At 39.4% G+C, this 21,489-nt stretch overlaps 1 protein-coding gene across 1 annotated transcript in view; it reads right to left on the bottom strand.

The window, feature by feature from the left end:
• LOC138741419 (AT-rich interactive domain-containing protein 1A-like) overlaps window positions 1-21,489 on the bottom strand; it is a 127,526-nt gene that overhangs the window by 72,005 nt on the left and 34,032 nt on the right. Inside the window, exons 2-4 of the mRNA XM_069895486.1 lie at window positions 12,620-12,826; window positions 10,761-10,874; window positions 9,826-9,939 (exon numbers count right to left, since the gene is read on the bottom strand). Coding sequence (XP_069751587.1) covers window positions 9,826-9,939; window positions 10,761-10,874; window positions 12,620-12,826 — 435 coding nt within the window. The remainder of the gene's footprint in view (window positions 1-9,825; window positions 9,940-10,760; window positions 10,875-12,619; window positions 12,827-21,489) is intronic.

Here is a 21,489-nt window from a genome sequence, read left to right on the forward strand (position 1 = left end):
TACTTGAAAAAATAGAAAAGATCTACAGGAATGTAAATATCTGCCAATTAGTGGGAAGAGTAAATTGAATAAAAATGAAGGCAATGCCAGAATCTTTTTCAATAGTACTAACTAAAAACTTCCTTACATTATATGATTGTATAAGACAATTTCTACTGTAAGGAATAACAAAGTACCAAGAATTGCACTGGAAAAGTTAAGATGGGACTATAAATTGGGAGGACTTAGACTTCTGGATTTTAAGTAGTATTATCAGGACAAGCAAGATTTCTATCATCTTTCTTTGATGATAGTCCTCTCTCGTGGATTTGAATGGGACCAAATTCAATAAAAGAAGAGACAATTAAGGACTTCATTTATAAGTGGAATGTTAAGTCAATTAACAAAAAAAAAGGATAATACATATGATTAGAATATAGAAAGAAATAAATGAATGTATCAGGGAAAAAAGCAGGTATATCACTGAGGACACCATTATGTAAAAAGATACTACTGCCTATGAATCTGTGTAACAAAATATTGAATTCATGGTATGACAAAGGAATATGATATGCTGATGGTTATTATATGAAGGATCTCATGTCTTTTGAACAATTAAGAAATAAGCATGGAGTAGCAAATAGGACATTCTTTTGCTTTTTCCAATTAAGACCATTCTTAAGAGAAAGATGGGCACCGAACTTGGACCCACCTGAAATTAATGAGATGGAATGAATGATTTGGCTGGGGAAACACACCTAAATTTATAACTAAGATGTACTTTGCTCTCCAAAATGAAAGTGCAAAACCAGGTTAACAGAGATCCAGAGAGAGATGGGAGTCAGATTTAGGAGTTGCAATAATGGAAAGATAGTGGATAGCATGATGTCAATTATAAATGCAAAATACGGATTAGTACAATATAATTTTCTACACCAATTATACCTCACACCACAGAAACTACATACATCAAAATCAAAAATATCAGAGATGTATTTTAGATGTGGAACAGAAATAGGAACGTTTGTATATATTACATGGTCGTGTGTGAAAACTTTCTGGCAGGATATTACGGAAAACTAACAAGGATTACAGAAGTGGTCTGCGGAGATAACCTGGAGCTTTATCTCTTGAGCAACTTTATTGAAATAAGTAATAAAATAATTAAATTCCATTTGTTAAAATAGCTTTAGCTTTGGCTAAGAAATGTATTGCAATTACTTGGAAATCTGACTCCCCTCTACAAATAGCACGATGGAAGACAGATGAACAGTTGTATACCTATGGAGAAAAATCACATATAATCTAAAGAAAAATATGACGTATTTTTAAAAATATTGCAACCATATATGATTATATAGGGGCCCAAATATAATTTTTAAAATTATAAAGATAGTTAAAGAAAAATAAATAACAATAGGGGCTATTATTATAAAAATTAGGACTTTTTTAAAATCCAACTGTAAGCCCTGACAGTATACTGTAAAGGGGGTTGGGGGGGGAAGAAAGAGGTGGTGTGTTTGTTTTGTAAGAAAAAGTTTTGTGCTTTATATAAAAATATGTATAATATATTAAAAAATTGAAATTTTTGAAATGTATATTTATGAAAAAAATAACATACTCAAAAAAAGGCCTATAGATTATTACAGGAACCAGGAATGGTCTTTTTTTTAAAAATCTTAACATGTACAAAACTATGTGACTACCAAGATTTCCAATTTCATTCCCAGACAGAAAACAAAAACTGAAAGTGAAAGCAGTAGTAGTCTACAAAATCTCAGCTTGTTTTAGACTATCAAATTTGGAAACGTTAAATTTAGTTCCTTCATCCGATACCCTTTTTATACTAAAAACCCATGTTATTGGCATATACACACCTGTCCTTTTCCACAGAAAGCCAGCTTCCCAAAGCAAAATATGTGGGACAGGTAGCATAGCAGCAGAGGCGTCTAGTGTTACGTAAAACATACACGCCAGGCAGTGATATTTTTCGCAGTACTCCATTATTAAATCTCAAATTCTTAAGATGCATAAAGATACATTTAATTATAATGAAATTGGATAATGCCTAATACCATTCAGGGCCAGCTTCTGAAAGTGCCGTAACTTAGTTCGTGGTTTTTTTTAAAAAGCGCAGATCCAAATATATTTCCATGACTATCTTCCAAAACTCTGAATCTCTCTCTGTCAATACTGCTTCTCTTGAATTGCTAAGTATATCAAGGAGTTTGTTACCAAGGCCGGATTCAAGCCAAAGGTCACAAAAAAAGGCTAAACTGTCGCCAGACCCCCCCCCCCCCCCTCCCACATCATGAAGTTTCAGATGTTACTGCTCCACCTCCTCTCCCCTTGCTCAACTTGAAGCTCCGCAAGTCTGGCTAAGTAACCAATTGGTCAGATATAGGGGAGAGTCAAATTACGAACTCTACACCGTCCACCATGTGGCCCACAAATTTGTAATCAAGGTGAGAACTATTACCCGGGTTCCACTGAAGAGCCTTTATTTCCAACTGGCACCAAAAAAGATGTCTGCAAAATGAGTCACAACAAAGTTTATTGCTGGGCAATAGGTAACACAGCAAATGCTTAATCAATTTGTCTCAGTCACATCTCCGCCTGCCACGTCTCTGCCTGCCACCTCTACCCCAGTCACGTCACATTCAGCTGCCCATCAAGCCTATACCAATACTGAGATTCTGTCAGTCTGTGACCATCTGCTCTTGCATCTCTTCAACCTCTCCTATCTGAACTTCTACTGCCTGGTCTTTGTTGCCATATCTACTCACTCAAAGTAAATGAAGGGAGCCTGGGGATGGAGGAGGGTGGAAAGTGGGGGGGGTTATAGAAAAGGGAGCTGAGGGAAAGAGAAGGAAGCAGGAAGTTGGGGTGGGATGAAAGCGAAGCGGGTTGGGAATTGGAAGGGTGTTGGGTCGGGTGGGGGGAAACAGGTGGGTGGGAGAGGCAGGAGAGAGGAAGGTGGGTAGAAGGGAGAGCCGGGATGGGGGGAGAGATGGATGGAAGGGAAGATGTGGGTGGAAAGGAGAGCTGAGAAGGGGATGAAGTGAGTGGAAGAGAGAGGTGGGGATGGGGGTGGGAGGGAGCTGGGAGAGTGGTGGAAGGGAGAGCCAGGGATTTGCAGATCAAGTTTTTGCATTCCCTGTCAGATACATTTTCGCGTGCTCTTTCCATCGGATTTATAACAAGCTTTGAAATCGGGGACCAATTCTCCTTTCTTTTGCAGACAGCAGGTCTCTTCCTTATAAGCGCTATGTATATCACTTTAAAGATCAATCAACTTCTCTTGAATTTGTGTCAACATAGGTGGTTTATTCCTAAAAATTGACCTAATATTTACGTCGCACACATAAGATGCCATCACATGTGGACCTGGCAGTATGGCTCGCCACACTTCGCCTCTGACACTACCTTGCTTGGCAGATAAAGGCCAGGTGAGAAACGACCCTTCAATCCACCTTCAACGCGTTTACACAGGTAGGTGAAGCGTTCAAAAGGCAGATTATACCAAGCTTGAATCCTTGGTGTAAAAAGGGTACAAGTCACTGTAGTTCACACATCCACTGGATTTCGCTCACCTATTTCACCAATTACATTCTCAAAATTCTCCAGGTAGCTGGAGAAACATGATCTTCCTTACAAAAATCCATGATTTGTCTAATCAAATCTAATCTGATATTTTCCAAGTGTCCAGTTATCACTTTCTTTATAACAGACTCCAATATTTTATTTCCTGCTATGTTAACCAGTTAGCAGTTTCCTGTTTTCCCTCTCCTGGTGGGTTTCTGTTTTCCATTCTTCATTCCAAAGTTCTTTAATAGTTAACCATTGAAGATTTACTGGCAGTCCTTTTAATTTACCTTTCCAATCTACCATTGCCAACTCACATTTTTATGCTTTCCTGAATTTCTTCATTCACATTTGAGACCTTAATTTCAGAATGAACTAAACTACTTTCCATTATAAGCCACCAATTAAGCGCTAAATAAATTCATGTTCCACACCATTACTGATAATCTAATTTGCCTAGTCTATATTTAGATTGTCCCTCAGGATAATTGTATGACACAAATAACATGCTTTTGCAAAGTTCTGATCTAGAGCTGTTTCCTGCATCACCATTCCTGACTGGGAGCCCATACACAACCCCTCACCAATGTTTTCTGCTCTGCCCAAACTTTGATTTTCAGACTTTAGGTCATTGCTCTCTGGTGTTGTTGGTCCATGGTGTAAAATCAGGGCGACCCATTCTTTTCCATTTAGCCTGTCACTTTTAAAAGGTGGTTATCTTGGCAAATTTCTAATCACTCTTACATGTGCCATGCATTCAGAAAAGGAACCTTCAGTTTTTATCTTTTTACTTATTGTTCCCCATCCTGACTCTAACAAGTTACGCTCTCACAATTGCGTCCTGTATCCCTCCATGTTATCAATGATCCGTTGGTGAACCAGGACAAACATCCTAGTCCTTCCCTCTAACTTTAGTAATTATCTCTCACTACATCCATTCCAAGCAACCCCCCCCCCCCCCACACTCCATCCAATGTTTACTTTTCTTCTAGTCCATTATTTGATTAACAAGGATGCTAGTCTCAGCCCCATGGAGTGCTTCCCAACAGAACATTTCTCTTCCCCCCTCCTCCATTACTGATGCCAGTACCACGTGAATTCAAACCCCCTTTCTCCCTCACCAAGCAATAACCCATGCATTCAGCTCCCTAGCCTCCTCTGAAGAACCAGTAGGAATTGGGAGGGGCTTCACAAGTTAAGGAAGATATTTTGACTAAGCTGGGAAGCTTGTGGAAAAAATCCCATTTTGAAGAAGGGTTGTGAGTTCTTAGTTCATTCAGCCTGGTCAAAGTCCTTGTGGTCCATACAAGAGGAGATGGCTGGCTGTATAATGTTTCACTTGAAATAAGGGAAACGGAAAAGAAACTCTGTGGTGACCTGAAAGAAATAGATTATCATCTGGAAAACCCTGATGGTGTAAGTTTCTTTGGCAAATCACTGAAGAGGCTGAATGGAAGGAATCAGTTGTGGGTGTCCAACAAGCAACAAATCTCTCTGTCAAGCAACAAGAACCTTACTGAGCAGTAACCATTTACCTTTTAAGTTCAATTCTGTGCACAGTATAAGAACTGCCTGATACCAATGAACTCTGAGGAGTAAGAAGTGAGATTGGACTGTAAATTAAATTTTTCTGAACTTACACACACATTACATACACGTGCACTTAGAATTAGAAGGACATTAAGTTAAGTTAATAGTAATAAGTTAAAGTTTGATCTTGCTTTCATGTTTAAAGATAATTAAAAGCAAGTAACTATTTGTCTTGGTGAATTTCTATTGCTGCTGGGTTTTGGGGTCCTCTGGGCCCATAACATTGGAAGGAAGATTTTAGATAGAACAGTTAATGACATTTGGGCCTAGGATACTTACCCAAGGAAAGCTTCCAAGGGTTTCCCATAATGATCATTCACTTGTTTTATTGGACTCCTTCATACCAGTCAATAAAATGCAAATGCCATGTCAAGTGTTATTGTCATATCCAGAGATCTTCAGTTGCTTCTTGTCGAGAACTGATAATCCCTTGAGGTTGTTGTAGTAAATTCAAGAGGGAAGTCAGGAGGATTAAAATAGGACACGAGATACCTCCTACAGAGAAGGTAAAGGAAAATCCTGAGATTCTATTGGTACATTAAGAATAAAGGGAAAGACCAAGTCCCCTTAAGAATCAGCATGGTTGTCCAATTCTGCAGCTGCAGGAAATGGGCAAGGTCTTAAATAAATATGTATTTACAGAAGAGATGGTTATGGAAACTAAGAAAGTGTTTGCATGAGTGATCCTTAAACTATATTCAACAACAAGAGGTGCCAACAGTCTTAAAACACATTAAGCACAACTCCTCAGAGCCTAACGTATCCTCGGGCATTGTGGAAAAGCCATGGAAGAAATTGTGGAGGCCCTGGAAGAGATGATTGAATCATCGTTAGCCATAAGTGATGCTACTGAAAACTGGAGGGTGGCTATTGTTTTACTTTGAAAACAGGCTGCAAGGACATGGCTGGGGTTTTTCTCCCTGGAGCATAGGACTGTGTGGTGACCTTTTTGGAGGTATATCATGAGGGGCAGAGATTTGCTAAATAATCATTCTTTTTCTCAAGGAAGGGGAATAAAAAACTGACACTCATGGATTTAAGATGAAGAGCACTGAGGGAAACTAGTTTCCAAAGCAATCCATTGAGCCACGTACGATTGCAATGCTTAAAAGAAACTTAAACAAGTTCATGGGTAGGAATTTTTTTTAATATATAAAAGAGTTTGCAGACCAAACACAGGCAAATGGAACGAGCTTACGTAGACTTGGTCAGCATAAGCAAGTTGAGCTGCAGGGTTGTTTCAGTTCTGTAAAATTCCACAACTCTACTCTTGAATACTAATAGCTTAATCAAATCACAGAAGCAAATCTACAACCGTAGGCAAATACACAACTAAAAAACATGTAGAATCGTGTAATTTGGATGAGGAACTGCTTAATGGCTGGATCTACACCTCTATAAAAGACAGAAGACAAAAACTGTAGCAAGGGAGAATTATTTGGCCATTACACTGATGCAAACAGCTACATACAGTACTATTTTAAACATAGCCAGTTCTCTCCATTTCTTTCTTTTATTTCACAAGATTTACTCATGATTCACTAAGAAAAGCTTTCATCTCCAAGATCTGAAATACAAATACCAAATCTGCAGTATGAACTCAATTCCTCAGAATTGAGCTTGAATTATTGATGGAGGACCTTATGGCGCATAACAGTACCAACCCCCAGACTTACTTCACATGTCCAGAGTTGCTAAGAACTTTCGAGTCTGGAACTGAAAAACACTTAATATAAAACAAGATACAACCAAAAAGTATTTTATAGATTCATGCAAGGACTTTTTTTTTAAAATCCATAAATTAGCAAACTAAACACCAAACTATGTAACAGGATGCCTGGAATGACATCGCATAATAAGCACAAAAAGGTCCCCAGTGCCCTGACACAGCATAACACATACAAACAGGAAGCAGGCTCAAGAAGGGAGGCACAAGAATAGCAACAGGAAACAGGCCCCCAACTATGAATATCAATGCACAAGATACACCCAGCTCAAAAGGCTGAATAGCAAAACTAAAACACAAAATATAAATATGAACCATAAAGCACCGAAAACTACCCAATGTAAAATTTGGTTCACATATTCTGCTTAGACAGGCAATGGCTAGATTCATGATGGATTCCCAGGACTGGGGAATTCTCCATTACAAAATCGCTTTTTTATTTATTCATTTTCTTGGTTTAAAAAAAAAGCACAAAACTTGCCAAAGTGCAGGAAAATGTACAAACCAACCGGATGTGCACCCAATAACCTAGCCTCTTTGAAGTGCATAACTCCTCATGTAGGTAACTTAGCATTACCAATAAATGTCACCTTGTGCTATACAGTAGCACCACTATGGGGCTCAAATAAAAACTGAAGTTAACATTAACATTTAAATAGATATACTTTTGTGAAACCTATCAGATATATATCTATGAAAACTACATCCCAACTAACTGCAAATCCATGTCAGGAAAGTTTTCAGTTTATTTAAGACCTTGCCAGACATCTACCAAGCAAAATTTATTTACCTCTGATGGAAACATCTTTATTAACGGGTCCAGCATTTCCCAACCCAGTAACTTTGCCTCTTTGAAGTACTCAACTCAAGAATGTGACTGAAAGGATGGCAAATCAAAGTACTAGTATACCTTTACCAAAATGTGATGGGAACACAGTACATTTAAAATACACAAAACTTTCTCAGATTTTTCTCACTTCCCCAATCCTTTTAGGTTAGAAAACTGGTCAGGCTGGGAAAGAACAAACCTTTCAAGAGCAGTAAAAGGATCAATTTTCATTGGATAGACTGGACTATGATACAGGAAAGGAATATTGGCCTAGCAACAAGCTAAGAAATACAAATACTGTCCAGAAAAAGAATAATCTCATACACAGAATCAAAAGACTAAATGGTGGTAACCTACAAGTCAAAATGTATTGAGTAAATAAGTCAGACTATCCCAAAGATTCTCTGCATCCCAGTTCCCATTGTCAAGAGCAGAGATTGGAAGGCATTATGGACAGCTCCAGCATTATGTATTACATTTATAGCTGTCAAATATATCACTCTGCAACATAAACCAAGGGGAGTAGAGAATAGTGACATCCAGTACCTTTCGAAGAGAATACTATACATTTCAGCACCACTGACAAACTAAATTAAGTCTGAATTTGTTCTTGGAGAATTATTTATTAAATAACAAACAAGGCAAATGGACTGACATGCACACAGCCTCCATCGGTTTAAATGAGCTATATTAACCCATTCTATCCTCCTCCTACAGCTGTCCTATTAACCAGCTGGACAGAAGCATCCTCAATTAGTCATATCCATATTAGGAGAAATGGTTTTTTTAAGACCCAGTCTCAAATCACCACCAAAGTTCACCAAACCCACCACAAAATCCAGTCAATTATGGTTTTTAGACTGCAAGCATGTAACAGCGCAATCAAGTAATTTTGCCGCTACACGGCCAGTCTAAAAAGGAATGTGCAGGAATTTTTGAGTCAATTCCTGCACTGTGATTTATCTTGCAGGACCCCTTTTTGGAGAAAGCCTGCAGTGTAAATCGTACTGGAAAAATTTATCGACAGTCATCCAACCATGTCCAACCACTGGGACTGTTGCACTCAGGTACTTGCAGTCTAAAAGGGCACCCAATGTGAATGACCACACAGGCAGTAATTATGTTAATTTTTTTTTTACACTATTTTCCCAACATTGCAATCTAAATACCATAATTTACTCATTTCATCTAGATCACTTGACATCATCTGAAAATCTAATTGAGATCAAATCAATTAATTTCCCAACTTCAGCATCCTATCTCTCAACCATCTCTCCCAATCCTGTTCTTGTTAGGATTTCTATAACATCCATATCAGCAGTAACGTTCTCCAATTACACCACCTTTTGCTTTCATCAATGACTGGTGTGAAATATGTATGTTTGCAGCTTTGCCATCTTATTGGAACCCAAGATTCTGATTCCAAAACTTCTCCTTCAATATAAGTGCCCATTTGCACCTTCATAATAGACCATCTCACCCTCTCCTCAAATCCCCATTCACTTTATACCGACTGGTAACTCCCACTAAAACCCTTCAATTTTGGATCAGATCTACTCTTACCTGACGAAGTGGTGGAAAATTTTCACCTTAAGCTCCACAATGCTCATTAGCCCAGTCAAAACTATAAGCCTCACTCAATTAACTTGAAATCTGGGCACCCAGGCCTGGACAGAATACAATGAAAACCAAATCTGAAAGTTACATCATCCCTGACTGATAAAAAATAATATGACCTTTCCACTTTTAAAGATGTGATTGCTGGAACAGGTAATCTCTTTATTCCAACTTAACATTTTCCCATTTTATACAGGTATTGCATTTGATCTTCCAAAACTCTGATCAAGCCATAATATACAATAGACCACTGAGCCAAATCCCTATAACCACTAGATTTAAACTTCACAACATGCCAACACCAGAAGAATGGCATATTACAAACATTTCAATTATGTATTTTTAAAATCATGATTTTGAAGGAGAAAAAAGTAGCATCATACTTCTGCTTCTCAAAAAAAAGCTGATTTTTTAAAAATTCCAACTATGACTGACTGAATCAGCTGGCCGCTACTGAATGTCCCTAGAGGTACAAGACAAGGAGTTGAAGGACACTCACCGGCAGGCTAGATGGACGCCCCTGCTGCATGAGGGTCAGCTCCTCTTGGCTGGGTTTGTTGGAAGTCAACCCTTGTGGAGCTTGAGTGGCAAATGCTTCCTGAGACAAATCCTGCTGCAGTACAAAGGCAAAAAAAAATTGTAAATGCAAGTATTTTATTGGATAAATGGAAATGCAATCAAGCTCTCTAATGGCCAGAACTGCCACAACTTGATCTAACTAATTAATCACCCCACTGTTGGGGATAAAGATGTGCTTCGATGCTTTTTCAGCTAATAGCCATATTGGCAGTTTGTAACAAACCTCTTAATTTTCAGGTTATTTTGATGCCTTAGTATGAAGCTCACCCAGACCCTGAACTGCATGGCTAAATAATAGCAGCAGGGGATTGTTTATAATTAATCTCTGTGCGTGGTAGGATCCCAAAATTGACATCATGCACTTTTTGCTCAATTGAGACAAGCCTCCAGACAAATATTCTGCTAATACTCCTAGTTCAAGCAAGAACGCGAAGGAAGATGAATGGTGGAATTGTACCCCAGTAACTCAAACCAGGAAGCAGAAAAATCACAAAACAGCATGCATGAGCATTTCTACCTTTTGCAGGTACAGGTTGGTTTGCACCTGAAACATTGCTCCATACCTTTTGTCTCTTCCACTAAACACATCTCAATGTAACTACTGCTGGAGTTAAACAGGTATTTGATTAGACTCCAGTAATTAAATGCTTTATAGGACTGTCAATTTCCTAACTAGGAAATAAAAAGGACACTGATATCATCACCGAGTCCATAACAAAACCAAGTTGATAGAGCTGCAAACCCACATCGATGCATCTTCTGGACTCATAGATTAGAAGTAAATGGTAATACAGCATCAGCTGAGCTTGATGGGAAATATAATGCCTTTACTTTTAAGGTTCACTCAAAATATACCTGCTGTAGTGGGAACCGTTGTTGTTGAGGGTACGAAGGCTGTTGCTGGTTGTAGTACGGTGTCTGGCCCTGTTGACAGTAACTGCCTGCACTCTGCTGGCTGTAAGGAGGCACCTGCTCAGAGACAATGTGCACAACAGTGATCCCCAAAGTTCACAGACAATGTAAAGCTTGCATTCCAAAAATCTCCTGAAATCCAAATTAATTTTAATTCCAAGAACTGAAGTACTGCATAGCATTGGAAACATTTTCCTTTAGAGTCTAAACAAAATGTACACACAAGAGTAAAAACGTGTATGTAATTTTTTTTTTCTTGTGGCTCTCAAACATTTGAAGTTTATTGTACATGGCTCATGTTAAGTTTGGCCACCCAATTTAGACAGTGATGCTCTGATCAGAGTATGGATGACGCAGAGAATAAAGGACAGAACATGCGCGTCTACAAACTGCATGCATTGGAACAACCAGGATTTGAATTTCCTAATCACAGTCCATTCAGTAGACATCAATGTTACCAAACAATATTACTAAGGACAGGACAAACATTACTTTGAATTGTGAACATTTAATTTTAAGATCTTGTAGACATTTTGCTAAAAATACAACTTCAGGAAAGTAGAAACATGGTAGCCACTATAGACACAACCTGATGTCCTTGCATTTGGCACTCTTCACTCGTCTTTCTTTGCCCGACTACCTAATTGATGAAATACATTTGTGCAGAATTTTTTTTAGTTTTGTTTATACCGTATTAAATGTGTGCAGTGTAGATTTTCTTACATGTAGAATATATGGTCCAGTCATTAAAACATTTATATATCTTTATATAGTGAACAGTCAAAGAGCAAACTGGTTCCAAATAGTGGTAGAAAATTAATGTTATTAACATAGGTCTTGAATGAACCATTAAAGTGAAAAGATTACAATGCAATGAAATTCAGGAACTAACATTCACAACAGCATTTAATGCTGTTTCTAAACAAACATTTAGAGCAAGCTGAACATAGCTGCACCTTGCATCAAATCCTAAAGTTTCCCGAAAGACACCAATAAACCCTCAGCATAATTGGTGACTGGCTGATTAACTTTGTTTTTCCACAAGTACTCCTTCAGTCTCTGATATATTTTAGATGCACATTCAGTCTCAATAGCTTCACCTATGCTAGGTCAAGACTGAATGTTGATTATATTGCCCAAGAGCTTTTTATTAGAATCACAACATTTACTGAATACAGCCACAAAGTCCACGTTGACTTCTTGCATAACAGGAAACCATTTAAAAAATCCACCTTCCTGCTCGTCTTGAGCTTTGGGTCTTTCTCTGCCTTAATTCTCTCAAAATTTGTAATGCTTTTCCTTAACATTACCTGTGCAAAATCATTCTGAAGTTCACCTTGAACAAGAATTTTTCCTGATAGCTCTCAATCCCTTTCTCCAGTATTTTCCTCTTCAGTCCAATAAAAAAAGGCAAGTTTGTAAACTTCTACTAAATGACCTTCTTGGGGTATCAACTGCCTTTTGCTTTTCATGAATGTTGCATGACCTGCTGAGTTTCTCCAACACTTTTCTATATTGCACTAGACACCAGCACCCGTTAAATTCTTATTCTTTCCAGCTTTGTAAACTTCCAAAGTTGTAAAGTTCAAAAATCCATGGCTCCTCATTTTGTCATGGCTTCATTACTGCACAATGGATAGAGAAAGGGGAGAAATGAACTTGAAGGAAATTGCGTAGTTTTGCTTTAGACAAGAAGCCTTATAACGGGGAATTTCGTTTGATCTCTCAATGTGATGGTAGGCTACAAAGATCAAGTATTATCAACATAAACAAATTTTATTGAAATTCCAATCATTCCTCACCTGTTGTGGGTACTGCAGCGCACCTCCCATGGTGCCTTGGGTCCGGCCCTGCACACCCACGGGATAGCGCTGAGGCGCTGGAGGTCCATACGGTTGTCCTGGGTAAGGTCCACTTTGTTGCGGAGGTGCCTGCTGTGCATATGGATTATTGCTGCCGCCGTAAGGCTGAGGTCTCTTCATCCCCATCTGGTCCATAGGGCTCGTTGGCTGAAAAAAAAATTAACCAATTATTATTTTGTGGCTGCAGATAAGTAATCACTCAATTGTATCAGCTGTAGTTGTCTGTACAATTCATAAGCATTCATTGGTTTCTCAAAAGTATAAAATAAATGAGAAAATTAGCTAATACAAGCAAGGAAACAAGTTGAACGGGAAATTATCTTCTTCCCTCTGAAAGCACACAATTCCTCACTGAATGGATTACCAACCAGTGGGTTCACTATTAAAGCAGATACTTTTTTTAAATCTACACTGACATTCTTAATCAGACCCATCTCCTGTGAATATTGTACAATAATATGCATCACATTAAAAGAGAAATCTTGAACTATTGAGGATAAAGTGATACAGAGCATAAATTTCTTACAAGAATACTATTAGCTTTCCGGTAGAGCCAAGAAGGTAACCCATAGTTGAGAAGCTGATTAGAAACATGCAGAAGGAGTACAAATTGCAGCCCCAAGAGAACAGGATCAGGTCACATTGAACCACATGTTAAAGCAACTAGGTTCAACCATCACCAGCTCATATTACGGGTTATACTTCAGACAGAAGCCGAAGCATAAAGGCAAGATGCCAAGAAGTTCACAAAGAGAATCAAAGCAGAAAGATTGGAACTACTACACAATCTTTAGCACAGTGAGGGAGTCAAGGAATCCTAGTAAGCCCAATTAAAACTCAAACACCTTTCTTTCTTTGGCTTGGCTTCGCGGACGAAGATTTATGGAGGGGGTAAAATGTCCACGTCAGCTGCAGGCTCGTTTGTGGCTGACAAGTCCAATGCGGGACAGGCAGACGCGGTTGCAACGGTTGCAGGGGAAAATTGGTGGGTTGGGGTTGGGTGTTGGGTTTTACCTCCTTTGTCTTTTGTCAGTGAGGTGGGCTCTGCAGTCTTCTTCAAAGGAGGTTGCTGCCCGCCGAACTGTGAGGCGCCAAGATGCATGGTTTGAGGCGATATCAGCCCACTGGCGGTGGTCAATGTGGCAGGCACCAAGAGATTTCTTTAAGCAGTCCTTGTACCTCTTCTTTGGTGCACCTCTGTCACGGTGGCCAGTGGAGAGCTCGCCATATAACACGATCTTGGGAAGGCGATGGTCCTCCATTCTGGAGACGTGACCTACCCAGCGCAGTTGGATCTTCAGCAGTGTGGATTTGATGATGTCGGCCTCTGCCATCTCGAGTACTTCGATGTTAGGGATGAAGTCGCTCCAATGAATGTTGAGGATGGAGCGGAGACAACGCTGGTGGAAGCGTTCTAGGAGCCGTAGGTGATGCCGGTAGAGGACCCATGATTCGGAGCCAAACAGAAGTGTGGGTATGACAACAGCTCTGTATACGCTTATCTTTGTGAGGTTTTTCAGTTGGTTGTTTTTCCAGACTCTTTTGTGTAGTCTTCCAAAGGCGCTATTTGCCTTGGTGAGTCTGTTGTCTATCTCGTTGTCGAAACACCTCCATGCATAGCAAACCTCCAATAATTCAATGTCTCAGAAACCCTGATTGTGCAGCAAAACGCCAACTATATGATAGTCCTTCCATAATAAAAACATTATTGACCATTTAAAAGAGCAAACATACTCTGGATGAAATTACCCAATCCTCTTCACATCACTGTATTAACTAAAGTATATAGAATTACAACTATGAATAATTATTTTGCACAGACTATGTCATAAGAGGATCAAAATGCGAATGATAAAACAATAATTTCCAAATTTGCGTCATCACCAGTCAGCCAGGAACAAGTTGTAGTGATCACATCTTCAGCATAGAGGCTGAGAAGTGGTGGGTGGGAAGAAGGAAGGAGAGCTATAGTCATTGGGGACTCAATGGTTAAGAGAGCAGATAGGAGATTTGGGGAATGAGATCAAGGCTCCCGGATGGTATGTCGCCTTCCAGGTGCCAGGATCAAGGAGTTTCTGATAAAAGTTCATAGCAACCTGGAGGGGCAGGGTGAGCAGCCAGATGCCGTGGTCCATGTGGAGACCAATGACATAGATAAGAGTAGTGATGAGGTCTTGAAGAAGGAGTATAGGAAGTTAGGAAAGTTGTTAAAAAGCAGGAGCTTGGATGGTAATCTCAGAATTGCTGCCTGTGCCACGTGCCAGAGAGGGTAGGAACAGGAAATTGTGGCCAATGAATGCATGATGGGCGATTAGTGGTGCAGGGGTTCATATTTCTGGATCATTGGGATCTCTTCTGGGGAAGATCTGACCAGTACAAAAAGGACGGGCTGCACCTGAACTGGAGAGGGACAAATATCCTGACGGGCAGATTTGCTAGAGCTGTTGGGGAGGGTCTAAACTAATTTGACCGGGGGGGGGGGGGGGGGGTGAGAATCAGAATGTGAGTGCAGAGATTAGGGTAGAAGGACAAAAGCATGATGCTATGTGTTCTGAGTTGGTGAGGAAGGACAGGCAGGGAGCAAAACATAAATGCAGCCAGTTAGAAGGGTTGAAATATATCTATTTCAATGCTAGGAGGAGTATTAGGATGAAGGGAATGAACTTAGAATATCAGTACATGGAACTACAATGGTGTTGCCATTTACTGAAACTTGACTAGAGGAAGGGCAAGATTGGCTGATACAGTTTCAGGGTTTTGGTGTTTTAAAAGGAATAGGATGGGAGGTAGAAAAGGTGGTGTGGGGGGGGGGGGTAGCATTACTGGTCAGGGATAGTATCATGGCTATAGAAAGGGAGGACGTTGCAAACAGAATGTTCACTGAGTCGTTGTGGGTGGAAGTCAGAAATAAGAAGGGAACTATCTATGCTGGGAGTAGTCTTTCGGCTCCCAAACAGTCCTTGGCACACTGAGGAACAGATAAGTAGGCAGATTTTGGAATGATGCAGGAGATACAGGGTTGTAGTTATGGGTGATTTCAACTACCTTAATATTGACCGGCACCTATTGACTACAAGAGGGATAGATGGGGCTGAATTTGTCAGTGTGTACAAGGAGGATTCCTAACAGTATGTGGCTCGGCCGACAAGAGGAGAGCCATATTGCATCTGGTTCTGGGTAATGAACCTGGTCAGGTGGCAGACCATTTTGGTGAGAGTGACCACAGCTCCCTTAGCTTCAGCATAGGTATGGAAAAGGCCAAAACCAGACAAAATGGGAAAGTGCTTAACTGGGGAAAGGCTAATTATGAAGGGATGAGGCAGGAACTAGCAAGAGTAAATTAGGCAGCAATCTTGAGATTACCAGCTGAGATCCTGCTTTTCAACAACTCTCCGAAGGGTGAAAGCACTGAAGTATGTGGAGGAAGATTTTAGGGACCACTTGTGCAGGGTTTAGGATAGGTTTGTCCCACTTGAGTTTTCTGAAGAGGTAACAAAAGAAATTGATGAGGGTAGAGCAGTAAATGTGGTCTACATGGATTTTATCAAGGCATTTGACAAGGTCCCCCACGAAAGCTCTTCCAGAAAGTCATGAGGATTGGGATCAGTGGAACCTTGGCTGTGTGGATAAAAAAAATTGACTTTCAGGAAGAAAACCAAGAGTAGTAGTGGAAGGGAAGTATTCTGCCTGGAGGTTGGTGACTAGTGGAGTGCTGCAAGGATCTATTTTTGGAATTTTAGGGGAGGCATAATGGGTAAGGTTTTTTTTTTGTTTTTTTAAATATACACAGAGCGTTGTGGGTGCCTGAAATGCCTTGCCAGGGATGGTGGTGAAGGCTGAAACATTAGGGACATTCAAGAGACTCATACATATGAAAGAAAAATGGTGTGTTATGGGGTAGGGAGAGTTTGGTACTTTTATTTTAAAAAAAGGAATATATGAGTCGGCACAACATTGAGGGCCAAAGGGCCTGTACAGTGCAGTAGTGTTCTATGTTCGACTGAAAAATCTGGAAGTTGGCCACAAGAGCTACATGAAGGTCAAAGTTTCTGCAGCAAATCCTCTATTTCATGTACCTGTGATCAATGACACTTTGCAATGTAAAACCATTAATTTCTGGTGCAGAGTAACCCTCTAGTTATCATTCGTACCTTCTAGGTACCATCACGCACGAATCAAAAGTTGCCTTTCTTTTTCATTCTTTTAAGTTTCATATTAATAAACATAAGAATGATACAAAGAGATTGGGATTGCATTAACAACAATTAACATGTACAAAAACAAACATTGAGCAACATATGTAAACTGAGCCTCTCAATTTTTGTTAAAAAGCCAAACATGGAAAGGAATTAAATTTTATTACAAAAATATCCCCCTAAGAAACAAAACAAAAAAAAAAGAAAAGAAAACCTGGGCTACCATGTTTCAGCAGTTAAAGAATTATTTAGTGGTTAATTTCACTCCTCTATACTCACACAAAAAAATTTGTTGAAAAGAATTCAGAAAGGATCAACTTGCATCATATGAAAATGTTGAATAAATGGCCTCCATGTTTCTTCAAATTTAACTAAAAGATCAGCAGTATCACTTCTAATTTTTTTCTTAATTGAAACATACTATAATTTGGGAAAACCATAGCATTCGAGTAGAATGGATCGCATGGCTATTAAAATAACAAATGCAATTACATGACAAGCTGAAGCAGGTAAATGGCCAGAGTCCAAAACTAGTCGTCCAAAAAGTGCAGGAATAGGGATAAGGTTGTAGGTCAATGAGCAAAGCTGCTGAAATATTATCAAAAATGTCTTTCCAATATTTTTTTAGGGAAGGGCAGGACCAAAACAAGCCGCCTCAGAGTTACATCCGTTACAGATAGGGTTTATATGGGAGTAAATACGAGCTAGTTTGTCCTTGGATGTATGGGCTCCATGAACCAGGAATCAAAAGTTGTCACTTGCAATGATTAATAAATGAAGAGGTAATGACTTTCCCATGCGGGTTAACCAGAAATTTCTTTGGCTTGGCTTCGCGGACGAAGATTTATGGAGGGGGTAAATGTCCACGTCAGCTGCAGGCTCGTTTGTGGCAACCAACAACTTCATGAGAAGGTTATTTTTAAATTCTTTACCCCACATCCCCCTTACTTTGCAGTCAAAGCCCCCTTTCAATGAGAAGTATTTAATGTACTCATTTGAGTAGGTCATCACAAAAATCAAAATTGCTTAAAATCAGAAGTGAAACTATCAAAAGTTCAGTATTACTCATCCTTCATTTGACATTGACTTTTTGCATTTGACGATGTTGGGAAAAAATCCTGAGAATAAAAATAAGAATATGCTTCCTCCACAAGTTGATCATAAGCCCAAAAAGACTCCAGAAATAAAGGCGAGACATGATACCCAAGTCAAAAGATTTCCAGTTCCAGGACAGATATAATACACTGACAACTACTAAGTATGACTAGTCAATAAAAAAAATTTCCTACTTATCAACATATTTTCAATATTCCTCTGTCAGTCTCTTTCCAAATGAATGCCCAAGGAGGGCATCTCTGAACCACTGCTAGTTTTCTATGCATCTACATTTTGATCAAAACTTATTGGATGGTATTCTAGTACACGTCAACAAGCAGCGGTAATAGGCACTTACAACTTAAAATATTCCACAACTCGAGAACAATACCATTAAATTGAAATGAACATATCACGAGAAATATCACACAGGTAAATGGAGAGGCAGATTTTGAGGTGGTGAATAGGCAGGAGTGGATCAGGGTGGGGATTTGAAAGAGCCTGAGTAGCTGAGGGCAGTCATGAATGAAAACAACATGCTCGGATCAGAACTGGAGTACAAGGTTTGCAAGCACATTATCTGAAACAGCTGACATTAGAGAGAGGGAAAGAGGTTCTCTTGATAATAGAGAGGACACTGAACAGCTCAAAATTATGAGTTTGAAAACAATGGGCTGAATGAGAGGGGAAACGTCAGCAACTGCGGAAAAAATTGGCGGTGAATATAAAGATAAAGCTATGAAATCGCTCCACGTGGAATATGGAGAAAGTTTTTTTTTGGTGGGAGGGAAACATGCAAGAAATTGAGAACAAGTTTTCCACATTATTGGCACAGCTGATCAAGCATGTCAGTATTTCAAATTACAAGCATCAAATGAAATTGGAAGGCTTTGTCGATGGGATCAAAGCCTTCTGGTTTCAACGCATCCCAACTTATTGCTAGTTACTTAAAATGTTTTAAAAACTTTAAAAAGTACCTAATTACTCTCCAAGACCTCCATAACTGAAAGCTGTATATATTTCTCAAAAATTGACATGGTAATTGGCCATGCAGCCTTCTGAGGTTTGCTCCATATTTAATATGATCACGGATGACCTGTCCCAGGCATCATCGCCTCTTCTGTGTCTTGTCCCATACCCTTCAATTCTGCTCATCTTTCCTCTTAAATATTCCCAATGAGCTGTACTCCACTACTCCCGGTGTGAATTCCAGAGATTCTAAACCACTAAGCCGTTAAATATCAGCAAATAAAGTCACACAAATACATCAACTAAAGGGAAAAAAATTGTCCTGTAAAATGATCTCTTTAGCAAATGAGCTGACAGAGACATCAGCAAACTTGCAGACACATACCTGATGCATCATTCTTACATATCCCAAACCTTTCCAGGAAGTGCCTTGTGAAAGCAACAAACTGAACCCCTTCACACTGACTTTTATTCACATTCAGACTGGCCATTTAGATTGCTTTTTACATTCAAATTATTTTTGTTTTGCTGGTGACTCAATGCAAGCTCAAAATTTTAACAAAAATAAAGCAGAGAAGTAGCCTTACCCAACTTGTATGAGCTTTCATCCTCCAGATTAGTAGCGTTCTAATCCAATGTTACTAAAAATTTTATCCTCTTCCCACAAATATCCACCTAACCTATTCTTAAATGCTGGCATTGTTCTTGCTGCAATCTCTAAGAATATTTACTTTTAAAATTTCTTGTATTTAATCTCATTTTCAAGGAGTTGCAGACCAATTAATTATTTGAAAGAGGATGTAAACCCCCTCCCCCCCCCATTTGTTCCCATTTTTAATAATTTGCCTTTAGGACAGCACAGTTAGTGCCAGCGAGCCAGGTTTGAATCTGGCGCTCTCTGCAAGGAGTTTGTGTACATTCTCTCAATGTTTCCTCCAGTTTCCACCCATACTCCAAAGACGTATGTGGGGTTAGTAGGTCAATTGGTCATGTGGGTGTATTTTGGCAGCAGAGGCTCATCGGTTGAAATGGCCTGTAGCAGGATGTATTTCTAAATTTTAAAACTCAATCAATAATCCAATTTTATCAAGTTTTTCTTCATATTTGTACATTTCCTCATATCAACTAGTTCCATTTCAATGCCCTCAATAACCATATGGCAATGCTTCAAAAAAAATTGGATACATTTAATAATCAAGAGAATGTCACTATCCAAAATAATGTATCTTATTCTAGGAATCCAAATGCCAATATCATCTCTTGTTGGAACACTAAATTCCCCTAAACAGATTAATTCAAGGAAGTTACTCAAGTGACAACACCAGGAACAATCATAATCTGTTCTAGCTGTGATTTATTACACTGCATAAGATTTATACATTTGCACTGTGACCCATTCTGTTATTCAGTATGGAAACAGGCCATTTGACCTAACTCAGCAACACCTCAGCCTGTCTGCCCAAGTTAGTCAAGTGTGCATCCAGACCCAAAAGCTCTCAGCTCTGCAGATACTTTCAGGCAGTGCTTTCCAGAGAATGGACTCATTCTAAATTTCTTCACCTTAAATCTCTATTCTATGAACTAATTAATTTTATCTAGGGGAATGTTTCCAACAGTTGACCCCATCTATACCCCCTCAATTTTCTGAGCCTCAAATAGTTCCTTCTTGATCTCCTCTCCTCCATGCTGAACAGACATAGGTTCTCCAGTCTCTTAGAAATGAACTACAAGACCACAAGATATAGGAGGAGAAAAAAGCTATTCAGCCCATTGAGTTAGCCCTGACATTTAATCATGAGCTGATCCACTTTTTCACTCAGCTCTACTTTCTCCCCATCATTTTTGATCCCCTGGCTAATCAAGAACCTATCAATCTCTGCCTTAAATGTACCCAATGATCTAGCCTTCACGACCCCTTTGGCAACAAATTCAACAGATTTACCACCCTCCAGCAAGAGAAATTTCACCACATCTCTGTTCTAACCAGACACCCTTCATCCTGAAGTTGTGCCCTCTTGTCCTAGATGCTTCCACCATGGGAAACAACATCTACTCTGTCCATGCCTTTCAACATTTTAAATGTTTCAATAAGATCCCCCCTCACTCTTCTAAATTCCAACAAATACAGACCAAGAGCTCCCAAATGCTCCTCATAACTCTTTCAATCCCAGAATCACCCCTGTAAACCTCATCAGAACCTTCTCCAGCATGAGCACATTCTTTCTTAAATGAGAGCCCTAAACTGCTCACAATACTATTAAGTGAGGTCTCAACAGCACCTTATAAAGTCTCCTATACTGTACTCATTCTCACTGCTCCATCTTGGGCAACATCCTGGAAAATCTCCTCTGCACTTTCTCCAGCATTATCATATTCTTCCTATAACATGCTGACAAGAATTTTACATAATACTCCAGCTGGGTTCTGACCAAGATTTAAAGTTGGAACATAACCTTCTTACTTCAGCTTTCAATGGCCAGACTATGGCCAGTATCACATAGTCCTTTCCAACCACATTATCTACCAGTGTTGCCAACTTAAGTATCAATA

This window comes from Narcine bancroftii, chromosome 8 (assembly GCF_036971445.1).
Source record: "Narcine bancroftii isolate sNarBan1 chromosome 8, sNarBan1.hap1, whole genome shotgun sequence".
NCBI classification, from domain to species: domain Eukaryota; kingdom Metazoa; phylum Chordata; class Chondrichthyes; order Torpediniformes; family Narcinidae; genus Narcine; species Narcine bancroftii.